Here is a 12944-nt window from a genome sequence, read left to right on the forward strand (position 1 = left end):
AACAGACTTTTTTTTATATCCTGGATACTTACAGTACATTATGCAGCTGATGCTTCTGTGCCTTTTAAAGTATTTTTAAACTTGTGCTGTTGTCCACTTAAATGATCCAAACACTCCCTCCACCACCGGCTTCATGTGGTTTCCTTGAAAACAACATCCCTGCATTATGTATGAAATAATGGCCAGCTCATTACTCACTGCGGTTCACTGGAAACCAGCAGAGGAAGCGGCTGGTCATATGATGTGATGCTGCCCTCCCCTGTACAGCCAAAAAGCTTGTGATGAACTGGTGTCATCATATATCAGTGGATCAGATGTGGGCAGAGTTTGCTCCGTCGTGCGCTTGGCAGCAGCTCATTGGGTGGGTTTGTCCGGCATGCGCCTCCATCTGATCCAGGGTCAGGTAAAACTGGATGGGACAGTCCTCCAAGGCGGGGCTTTGGAGTTTGTGGACTTTGTTCAAAAAAGACTTTATGCAGCAGCCCGTGTTTCCCCCTTTAACTGTTGAGGCAGCTCTCACCGGCTCTTCGGGGTCTTATCTTTCAGGAGAAACTGCGGCGCACACTGCCGACATGCAGGCATCTGGCGTGATGGACATGTTCAAGTTTATCCGAGCGATCATCCCCAGGGCGCTCTTCATCCTGGTGTCTCTGACCGGGGTGTGGAGGGTGACATTCGTGAAGGGGGACCTCACCTACTGGTTCCTGACTTTCCTCTTCCTGCCGCTGGTCGTCGAAATGATATACACGCTGATGAGGCGAAAGGGAAAAGACTACAAATGGTAAAGTAGTGTTTGGAATTGTGTGTGTGTGTTTTTTTTAAATTATATTTTACTGTAGAGTGCAACTTAACTTTATCTTTATGTGTTGTTGTGTTTGTTTGTTTTTTGCTTAACTAAACTGCATGGTCTGTCCTTGTTGTCTTCTCTGCTGAATAGATTACAGTAGAACATTTTCTTTTGTCATCTCCCCCTTGTCCTCAACCCTTCCCCCACATTCCTGAATATCTTGCATCCTGATTGTGCTATTGTTAAACCGCCCCAGGAAAGTAAGGGTGGTACCCCTTAACTCAGCTGTCCCAGGCCACCTCTGTTTTAAACTCTTATCTGTACTGTATTGTACACACACAGACACACACACACACACACACACACACACACACACACACACACACACACACACACACATAATGCTCGGTAACAGCTCTGATCACCTTTCTTAGGCTAATTCGCTTACACAATGTGCTATATTTTCTTTTCTCAACTAGTTTTGAGGTAATGTATATACAGTAGTAGGCCCTTTTGTTGAATCTGGCAGCATGCATTTTACTGTAACATACAGGAAAAAAACAGCGCAACACAGCATTTCAGATTCTGGATATGTTACAAAGACAAGCGTCATTAATTTCCTGCATGCTCGGAGATAACATGATGAAAACAAAAATGTTGTTATCCGTCAGATAATCAAGCCTCGCAGGAAGCAGACGTTTGCTTGGGAGAATCTTTAAAGGGGCACTGTGTAGTTCTGGAGACCAAATTCAAACTCAGAATATAAATATTTACAATATGAATGAACTGAAAAAAATAGGGATCTTTTTCGTAACTGAATGAAAAAGCTGTTCTCAGGGGAAAATGAGGACAATGTCTGAAGCTAGAAAGGTGGCGGGGTCCGCCATATATAACCAAAGTAAAACAGCGTGGAATTGTGTTGTCCTTTAAGGTCAGTTTGTTTATTCATTTAATCAGGTCATGTAAACAAAGACTCTTTGTTTGTTTGTTTAGTTTGTTTAAGGATAATAAAAAAAAAAATAAGTCAGTGAATTTCTTCCCCAAACCTACATAATGCAACTATCGATTATTTTCATTGCTGATTAATCTCCTGATTATTTTCTCGTTTTATTGTTACATCGTTTGGTCTGTGCAGTGTCAGAAAATGGTGAAACATGTCGATCCCAGAGCCTAAGATGACGCCCTGGAATGTCTTGTTTTGTCCGCAACCCAAAGATATGCAGTTAACTGTAAAGGAGCAAAGACACAAACTATTCATACACAAGACGCTGAAATCAGAGGATTTTACTTTTTCTTTTTGCTTATCAAAATAGCGGTATATTTCATAGTCGCAAGTGTGGCAATTAAACAATTTCCACATTCAGAAATCAATATATGGATTAGAACATTTGTTTCGAGAGGGAGGGGAGAGTTTGTTCGCCTGAGGTGTTGGGAGACGTCAGGGTCAGAACAGATTTGGAATTGACTCAAGGTGATGATGGGAATGTAGATGAGCTTGTTTGAGGTATGTCATGAGGTATGTTTCCACTGTTTTGTAGTAACCTGACAGTATATAGGTCAAGACAATCTAAAAAAAAGGCTGCAGAGAAACGCTGTGGGTCTTCTCTCCATGCTGCATGCAAGAGATCTGATCCATCACACCTGAATTCAATTCTTCAGAGAATTTGCAGTGACAATAAGAGCCTTTTGTATTTTAGTCAACTATAAATGGAGTCTACATGTTTACAGTGAACCCTGCAAAACTCAAAGATCTATTTTGTATTTGTTGTATTTACTTTTTTATACCACAAAAAAGTGTGGTGAAAAGTGCGCCTCATCTTTGCTTGCGAACATCTGAATCTTTCCAGGACGCCTCCTTTAGCTTCTATCACCTGTTCGTGTTGTAAAAAATGAATACATTTATTACATTATTTCTTCTCGAATCTTGGTTGTCTCGCAGGTTTTCTCCTCCTATCTTTCTGTTCCTCATTAGTATCATTCCCTCCATCTGGATCCTGGAGCTAGAGAAAGGAGACAGTGACCCTCAGGTACTTAATGCCAAAAACAAAAGTGTCTGACTGCTTAAAACTTCAGCTCTCATGCTCTCCAAAAGCTTGACAGATGTTGTCAGAAAACTCTCTTATTCAGAGCTCAAAAAGTCTCTTTCGACTGTTTTCAGTGCAACAAGCTGGACTCCTGGGAAAATTTGCTCAGATTGGGCCACCAGAACAAGACCCTGGGAAACCTTACGTACCAGGACTACCTGAAGGTAAGAGTGGCATCTCATTTAGCTTCACGTGCCTCTTACAGCAGAATATATTCTCACTTGTGATGTTCCTGCAAAGAATCAGACAAACGCAAGTGAGACAGATGATTCCGTTTTTTGTATTTCTTCGAAACTGCCCACGCTGCAGTGTGGTCTGTCTGGAGTTGTGCAAGTGGTGAATCGACAAGGTTAAAAATAAAGCAACAAAAAAAGGTTCAGACTTCTCATGAAGCTTTCAGGAAAGTTGCTTAATTCTCACTTCTCGGGCACATTTTCACTTTCTTTATCCATTCTGTGTGGCTTTCTTTTAATCGTTCTCACGGTTAAACCAGCGCTCTGTCTTGCCATCACGATGAGGCTGCCCAACAATAAATATAAAATTGGCGCTCCTAATCAGTTTTGTACGGAACGAATCAACAAAATTGAAATCAGGCTAGCTATTTCTAAATTATGCTAAGTTAAGCTAACTTCCTGCTGACTTCACATTGAATATCTGTCAACTGACATTAGAGCGGCATCAATCTGCATCAGCGGATGGTTTAGTTGGGGCTCACGGTACCGGAAGGCTGAGGCTTAGGTGGAGGTGCAGGTGAGTGAGATGTGTTGGATCCACAGAGGGATCTGGCTGGTCGCAGAGATGCAGAAGGCTGGGCGGCAGAGTGGCTACTAGCTCGGAGTCGCACAGGCTCTAGGAATGACAAGAAGATTGCAAAAATAAGTCTTGAGAGTTTAAAGGGACACAAGAGAAAAAATGCCACAAGGAGTAGCATGAGTGGTGTTGCCAGAAATACCACGGTGACGAGTGGAAACGAGCTGGCAGAGAGAGGAGAGAAGACCAGAGTATTTAAGCTGGTGCTGATGAAACATGGGCTGTAGGTGTGTGAGAGGCAGGTGCTCCAGCCATCCGAGGAAGTTACCCCTAGCCTCTGCAAGACACAACACAGAGAAACTAAGCACAGGGACTTAAAATAGCCTGCCTGTTTTGGTCACCTCAAAACCAGCTGGATATGGTCTGCCTTCCTGTGAAAGATAGCCGGCTGTGGTTGCTATAAAAAAAAAGCGGGCACCGACTTCGGTTATGGTTTGTAATAACTTGGTAATTACAATTACAGTTTCATTTTAAAACAAACAAAAACAAAATGATTAGTCAGTTGATCCCGAAAATCAAATTAATCGAAAATGAAAAAAGTTGTTGGTTGCAGCCCTACAAAACAATTCATCCTTTTACTTCACCCCAAGGTACTAGTTTTTTTTTCTAGCATGTATGAAGATTTATCAATCTGAATGGACATGATTGTTAAAACCAATTGCCTGAAGTTCTTGAATGATGCATTTTTGCTGTAGAAAAAAAAAAGATTTACTGTCATACAGTCTAAAATGTTTAAAAACAACTTCTTATAAGATGAATGGCTGGCTGTCTGTCTAGTTCTTCAGTGGCCAAGAGTGAAAGACCTGTGGTTGTGTGAGTTGGTTATCTAAATCCTACATTTGATTGGAAGCCAGCACCGGGACAGCATGAAATCCTTGAGGGGACTTCCTTGGTATTTTAAGCAGAGTTTCAGACAGATTCTCTGATTGCCACTTGGAGTGAATGCAGAAGAGATGAACATGAACACTGGAAGATTGAGGAGGCGGATTTAGCCCCAAGGGGTAAATAATTCAGAAAGAATTCACCAATGGGAGTGACAAAGAACCTTCCTAAGAAATACAGGCCTGGATTCTGGGAAGAGCCATCCCCTCTCATCTTGTCTGGTGGAGATTTGGAGACAGGGTCAGTCACAGTTTATGAGTCAGTTAATTGTGTTAATAACGGGATCGACGAGGGGTTCAAAGAATCTTAATTACAGCAATTAGCAAAAGGGATTCTTCTTATTTTATCATCAGTTGATTGTTGAGTGAAACCTACATTTTGGTTTATTCATATTTAATACAATTTATGTGCCTTAATGCTCCTGTGGCATTGCCTTTAGTTTGAGAGGCAATGCCACACTCAAGGGAGTGTGACTTCACAATATTTACCAGCTGTTGTGATTTGAGAAAGCTACGAGTCACCCACTGACTGACTGACACCCACTATGTAAGTTGCAAGACTTCAGAGGTCACCCTTCTTTACAAAACAACAAAACTGAATATCACCAGCACAGGAATGATGAGGGACTGATATTGTGCTCTCAAATCAGCATTTAGACAGAGAATTAAAGAGGTCCAAGAATTGACACTTGAGGAACTCCGCTGGTCAGAGAAGCCGATGAAATAACTTACAGAAATACAGACCAACGCCAGTTATCTGAGCCCACACTCTTAGACATTGAAATTTAGAACCTCTCAAAGGATGTCACGTGTTTTGACATTGCAGCATGTAGCTAGACTTTCATTTAAAACAGCAAAAAACAGATTTACAAAAGAACAGAAATCAGCACCAACAGCTAAATAAAATCTAAAACAGGCTTCCACTTTGAGTCATTTTTACAGCCACAGTAGCAAGAAAAGTCAGAATTATGAATAAGAATAAATAAGCCCAGCTTTTAATGCCACAGGCAGAATTTCAGCCATTAATAACAGAAAAAAGAGCCTAAAACGTGGGAAATAACATTAAGAGGGGAGCACTGAGGGTCATTTCTACAAACAACAGTCAAACCACCACCACACCCATGTAGCCCGGGAGAGTAAAACGAGAAAATCTGGCGGACAGACCTCCAAAAGCTGGCTGGCCCTCACTGTGTTTCAGTCAGAAAAGAATCTTAAGTAGTGCAACATAATGGAGTCATTAAAGAAGACGTCTAGTGCTATATTTTTCTCAAACAATGAGTTTATTCTAACCCTGATGCAGATTATCTCTCTGTGCTGTAGAACTCCATTGTTGACCAAAATCTATCAAGGACACATCAGTGAGACACACTGTTGCACTGACCTCCCACATACACCGTGCTGCTGCCTCAAACTCACTCACATAAGAGCTCCCCAGAGGAATAAAAAATGTGCGGTTTGCTTGTGTTTTTGCAGTTTTTTTTTTTTTTTTTCACAAGATAATGGACATGTTTATGAGCCAAACATTTAATCCCCTGGAAGAGAACCATTGGCAGTGTTGGGAAGTGGGGATGTACAGAGCGAAGGACTGACTCATTGTTGGTTTTGATCATTTTGTTGGAATCATTTACAATAAAAACATTTACAGGATGTCTTTACATTTGGCAGACCACATATTACAGGGTCCATTAATGGAGTAACCAACACGATTTAGAGAGCAGGCATCACCAGGTTGGCGAAATTTCTGCATAGCTATTTATTGCTAGAATGATACTTACCAGAAAATGGTTGCATTACATGACGTGAGAGCCAGCTGTGCGTTACAGGAGACATATTATGCCCATCTTTGGGTTCATTATTTTATGTTAAAGCGAAACTCTCGCCAAAAAGCAACCAAGGCTTTATTTGGGATTGAATATGAGTCAAACCTTCGTGTGAAAGCATAATTACGACGAAAGAGGCACTTTTAAGATTTACCATAGTTTCGGTTTTGGGCACGTTAATTTTGAACGGGATTGCATGGGGCAAGACATGCTAGCATCAAAATCGCTATTTTTAGAACACTAAGAAGGCTCGACACAACATGAAACTTTGCTCGTAGCGTCACCAGGGTCTCTACTCATGAACACGAGCATTGAGAACATTGTTTGTGTACAAAGAGTTTATGAAAAATAAAATATTTTTAACTACTCACGTTAGCTGCTGCGCTCCTGCGCGTTGCCGTCATGCCAGACAAAAAGTGTTGATCCCCGAGTGCGACCTGACAGGCAGGAGAGTAATGGTGAACCACTCCTCAAGCGTGCCTGTCAGGTCGCACTCGGGGATCGACACTTTTTGTCTGGCATGACGGCAACGCGCAGGAGCGCAGCAGCTAACGTGAGTAGTTAAAAAACCTTCAAAATGAACGTGCCCAAAACCGAAACTACGGTAAATCTTAAAAGTGCCTCTTTCATCGTAATTATGCTTTCACACGAAGGTTTGACTCATATTCAATCCCAAATAAAGCCTTGGTTGCTTTTTGCCAAGAGTTTCGCTTTAAGTTGCTACTAAAATAGGTTTACAAGCTTAAATGCTCAGAAAACACATAATTTTTCTCATAATGTCTTGTACAGCAGCACTGTGTTCCTCCTCTGTCTGAAACACTCTGATTGGTCAGCTCACACGTGCCTGAGCCAGCACTGCTAACTACAGAGCAGCTGTGCCAAAATAATTGTTATGTGCCAACCTAGCTGCTAGGAATTAATTATGCTAATATATGACATGGTGACAAGTCAAGGAATTGAAGGCAGGACTACTGACGAGGCATTTCAGGAGCAGTGTTTTCTGTGGGAGAGAGGAGCTTCTGTTCGTGTGGACTTTGACCTTTCACATGCACAAGAACATAAATAAAACACTAAAGGAAAAGGAAAAAATAAATAAGCATAACAGTTCCCTAACCCACGCCCGAAGAACTTTTGTTGTTGACAAAAATTGACTTTCAATCTCTCTTCCTTTTCCACTTTTTTCAACCAGATAGCCTCGTCTGTCTGCTCCAACGACTGGATCCTGGCTCTTCATCAGATCCTGCTTATCCTCCTGATCGTGGGGAAGTGGCTTCTCCCCCTGGGAGGCGGAGTCACACGTGACGAACTCTCGCAGCTTCTCCTGATTTTTGTCGGCACCGCGGCAGATATCTTGGAATTTACTAGTGAGACGCTGTCGGACGTCAAGTGGGTGGCTGATTATGATGCTCGTTCGTTATTTATATTCTTTACACATAGTTGTATGTATGTCTAATTAGCTCTGTGCAACAAAAGAGTTAAAACTCAGTCGTGCCCCTGATGAGTTGACATTATATCTGCAGCATCCCACTGACTAACTGTATTCCCATGTGTCTTCTCCAGAGAGACCAACCCTCATCTAGTCTACATCATCTTAGGTGTATGGACTTGGAGCATGTTGCAGTTCCCCCTGCATCTGGCCGGTCAGTGTGTGTTTGTCTGTTAAATCTCATAACTTTGGTGCTCATTAAGCCACACTCTCGTATTAAGCAGTTACAGCCGTGTTGTGTTATGCATAACCTCTTCCCAGTGTGGAATAATCCAAACAGTGTGCTTAGAAATTGGCACAACATATGTAACGTCAGCAGCATGCAGGCCAGTGCTGTAAGTAAACAGTGAAAACTAGTTCAGCCTGAAATCACTTGCTCCTCTATCTCCAGCTTTGTCAAATTATGAACCCGAAAATCTGTTTTTTGTGTGCCGAGCCTTGAATAAACCACAAGGGCTTTTATCGGAGACACCCCTCCTTTCAGATATATGGCTCTAAAAACAGACAAGAAATAACTAACAGGAAGGTCGCCCTCAAGGAGTTTGTATAAATGTCGACAGTGTTTGGAGGGAAATGCACTCTCACACATTCAATACATAAATAGATCTGGTGGGATGAATTCTTTTCTGTTAAGAGGAGGCTCTTATCAGACAAAGCCCAACTAGCAGATGTGTTTCTGAAACTTATTACACTCTTCAGAGAAAAGAATGCAAACCAGCTTTCCCAGCCTTGAGGGAACAAAGGATGAGGTTTCACTAAAGAAAGAAAGAAAGAAAGAAAGAACAAAGTGATTAGAAGCAGTGCAACTTTGTTCTCAGAAAAATGCCACTACCAATCTCAATTATTCATGACTTAATCTTTGCAAATGTACAGCAGGATGAGATTCTCAATGATACTTTCACATGTAGCTTTACAATCATAACGCACTTAGAGCACTTAGAGCTTGAATGCATGGCGCTCTTCCGTTGCCTTCCCCTCAGAGCGACGGATATGTGTGTCTGCGTTCGCTCATGTGGGTGTGTCGCTGTTAGTGTCCAGCATGTTTGAACGCTGTGTAAACACAGAAAGTGTTTGTGCATACGTGTTGGGCGTGTTCAGCTGAGTTTCAAAGCACATTCTATGAAACTGGCAAAATCAGAAAAGTTAGGTCCATTAAGTAACCGTTCTGGTGCTTTTGATCAGATCACGTGTTCTTCATCAGCTGACAGCACTCCCATTTAACAATCTACTCAGGCGTGTTAATTATAGGCGACCACACTATGCACAACAGACACATTCCAGTAGGGGGAGCTACACCCTTTTTCAAGGAGAGCACAGGACCGCACAGCGTGTCATATAACAAAATATCACAACGAAACAGCGCATGTATAAATCATAAGAGACATGCAAATGAAATCTCCTCGTTCATTTCCTTTGGACTCAGGGTGTCTTAAAAAAATCTGTATCCAATACGCTTCTCTCTGCAGGAGGATTCTGTCCCTGTAATGAAGTGCTCTCAGACTGTGGCTCAGACTTTTTACCTTCCTTCCTGATGTCATGTTTGAGGATAGAATTCTTAGGTTATTTAAGTTTATTTAAGTTTCCTTTACTCACAAAATGTGTCCAAAAATAGGTGTAAAGAGCAAACGTGCAGCCTAACAGACCGCCCCTCTTTTTCGGTTGGCCATCTGGGCATCCTGATGACACTTCAACCGCTGACCTCTTGTTTTTATCCTCCTTATCTTTCAAAAGTGGTGTCAAAGCCGGACAGCGAGGGAGAGGCGGGCGCGAATGAGACGTCCCTCTTGTCTAAACACAGCACGGACATATGGAGCATCGTGGAGGCCTTGTTCATCCAGGACGGGCCCTTCCTGGTGGTCAGGCTCACTGTCATGATACATTACCACGTCTTCCACCAGATGCTGGTTTTCTTTGCCATCAAGAACTTCCTTGTGGTCATACTCAACATGTACAGGCTGGTTGTTATATGCCAGGACTTCAGGCCCTCCTCCGCCAGTGCAACCGGCAGTAGTGGCAACGTCCTATGAGTTGCGGGGGGAGGAGGGGAATCGGGGAGATGGAGCGACTTTACACACAAAGATTTAAGGATACACTCGACTGGCAAAACCTACAACTGGAGGAGGAGGAGAAGAAGAAAATGCCTGCCTTCTGTTTTCTTTTCACAATGTGCTTAACTCTGTGGAATCAATTAGTTGTGAATAATTAACGCTGATGGGAGCAGAAAACTGTGCGGAATCATGTTCCTGCGCTCAGGGGGCCGAGCTTGCCAAGTTCACATTCCACACTGCGGCGCCTCGCATCACTTCCTCACCTCCTTGACAGTTCACTGCAGTCCCCTCGGTGCTTACCGCAGTCAACTCAGTTAAAACTGAACCATTTATTCTGTAGTTTTTTGTCACTTACGTACTGCGGGGATAAAGAGTGAAAAGAAGGAAGCAGGTCATAACAGGAAAGGGGGGGGCGGGGATATCCTGAAAATGTCACATCTACACAGATAAGGCTCGTTACTAAGCCTGCCAGCCTGTCACAGTAAAACGACAAGGGTAGTCCCAAAGCACAGCCTCTGATTGTCAACACGGCACCTCCACTGACTGAAGCCAGGCTACTGCTTAGATAAAGATTTAACAATGCAGGAGGAAGAGAGGAAGACAGAGAGATAGACTTGATGATACACAGACGGTGACACGTTGACAGAGGCTGAGATCGACCGAGAGCGATTGTCTAAACCCAGACAGGAAGTTTAAACCGATAGTAAAAACATCCCATCCTACAGTAGATAAGGATAGGGGAGACCGTGAATTCTGGACTATGTGACATTTGAATGGGAAATAATCAGGAGGGGAGGCAGAAATTCATTCTTTTAACCTATGATTTCCTCTCGAATACCCCACCCCCGTTTAAAAAAAGGACATCTATTCACAGATCCATGAATCATTGTGTTTGTTTGCTCAATGTGATTCTGTCCTTAAACAGAAATTGATTGTGCTTTAAAGCAAGTATCTCATCCCCTTCAGTTGTTTAGGAGAATGCTGTTTCACCGCGAAGCTCCAGGAATGTTTTGCTTCTTTATTTGTGGGTGAACTGTTCCTTTAAGTCTTGACCAAACGTTGTTGCTCTGCTGCATTCCATGACTTAATTTGCATTTGTTCAATAGGTTTGAAGATAAAGAGACTTGAGACAAATTAAATCGCACTCAGGTAATCAACTCAGTTTGAGTTGTGTGTATGTGTGTGTGTGTGTGTAGCGTACCCTGTAAAACCATGAATTACGTCTTGTCGGCTTCATAATGCAAAAAACAATTGTTATTATAGCTCCCTGGTTTATGTGAAAATGTTTTTTTTAAAGACAGAATCAGAACAAACTGTGCATTTTAACATGTATTATTGTTTTCATTACGTTATCGTTTTTTTTGTGTTTTTTAATCCCAAGTATCCGCAAAAAAGTATTATATCCTGGGTCTGACTTGTGTTTCCAAGTGTCCATTTTTTTTTATATATCACATTGTCATAGTTATATGTGTGTGAGGTATCCTGGCCTGACACTGCCCCAAATAAATAAAACATTCCACATCATCCTCCTGTTTTTTTTTTTCATTACATTTTGCAAAAACGTGTCCTGAAAATAATTTACAAAAGCCCATGGTTTCAAGTTAGACATCTTTATGATTAGGAGCTCTGTGGCATAGCCTGTTCCATTTTACAAAAGCATTTATTTATTGACCTAATTATTGAATAAGTGAAGGACATTCATTCGATTCTCCTCCGTTACATTTCAGAGAGAAATAGCTCATTAAATATGCCGCCATGCTGTAGATTGAAGGCCCCACACGTCTACTGAGGATCTATTTTCATGAGTTCATGAGCACCCAAATGAGGAAGGACAGTCAAGGCTTATGGTTGTACATTTAAAAATGTCAGAGTGAAAAAATGCAGATACATTGATTTACTGGCGAGGGGTTGCAAAACACTGACAAAGTGACGACTGACGGGAAAAGTATTTTTACAGCAGCACAGTCAACAGGAAACCATGAACTTAAAAGAATGATGAAGTTGTAAATTGACCCTCAACAAAGCCCCCGTATTGCAGAAATATTTATTTTTCTTATCTTGTTGCGCTAAATATTGACCCGACCCCACGCTGATGGGAAGCCGGATGAAGTTTCGTGGCCAACAAAACATTTCTAGAGCTTCACAGCAAAACGGCGTTGCAGCGTTCAACACAATTTATCATCTGGCCATTATTGTCCTAATCTCATCTTTGAAAGAGTAAATGATGTGAGCAGGTTGCACTTCTCACCTGTCACCATAAAACAAAGCCTCGCCACACAGTAGCGGCTGCTCTCAGTTTTAGGCCAAGAGTAAAATTAAAGGAACCTTAAAAAAGAAAATCTACATCGTTCTGTTTGACTTGTTTTGGACAGAAACAGTTGTACGTTCACACGCAGACTTTTGTCTTCACACGCCCGCGTCAGAGTATTAACACATCAGTTGATTGTGTCATCTGGTGACGACTTTTGTGAGTGAATCAGTGTCAGACTGACAAGTCTTTCAGTTTTAGTTTGAGATATTGCATCATTTCATTTAAACATACGGTGAAGCAGAAAATCACCAGGCGTGCTGCTGAACTGTCAAACATTAGTTTCTGTCATCCGCCGTCTACGAAACAACACGTCGTCTGCAGATGTCAACATTCTTCCAAAAAAGTGTTTCTTCATTTGGAGCTTTGACAACGGTGCGAATGCCAGAATCTCCCAGAGGAGACAGCAAAGTATGATGACTGTGAAAGCCTAAAGCATTACATTCAAAAGCGATACCCCCCTTTGTCCTGTCACAAAACATATGTATTTGTCATGTTTATCATAAAGATAATATAAAATGAGATTGTGTGGAAGATTATTCAAGCTTTTCATCTATTTTTCTCCCTGTTTTTGTCTCTTAATTTCACGTTCTGCTTCACAACTTTTCAGAAAGAAATATTGTACTTTTTACTCAACTACATTTATCTGAGAGCTACCTGGCAACCAGTTACTTAATACACTTTACTTATAAAGTGCACCCACCAGAGAGAGAAATAGAT

The 12944-nt window shown here is 41.8% G+C and overlaps 1 protein-coding gene across 1 annotated transcript; it reads left to right on the forward strand.

The window, feature by feature from the left end:
• The first annotated feature begins 297 nt into the window (after nt 1-297).
• On the forward strand, nt 298-11442 carry LOC115597202 (transmembrane protein 26-like). Its single transcript, XM_030442960.1, has 6 exons — nt 298-781; nt 2727-2814; nt 2946-3035; nt 7572-7768; nt 7943-8022; nt 9600-11442. Exons 1-6 carry the CDS (start codon nt 414-416, stop codon nt 9893-9895), a joined length of 1119 nt encoding a protein of 372 aa, XP_030298820.1. The 5' UTR covers nt 298-413; the 3' UTR covers nt 9896-11442.
• Nucleotides 11443-12944: the final 1502 nt, after the last annotated feature.

Source organism: Sparus aurata, chromosome 15, assembly GCF_900880675.1.
Source record: "Sparus aurata chromosome 15, fSpaAur1.1, whole genome shotgun sequence".
Lineage (NCBI taxonomy): Eukaryota > Metazoa > Chordata > Actinopteri > Spariformes > Sparidae > Sparus > Sparus aurata.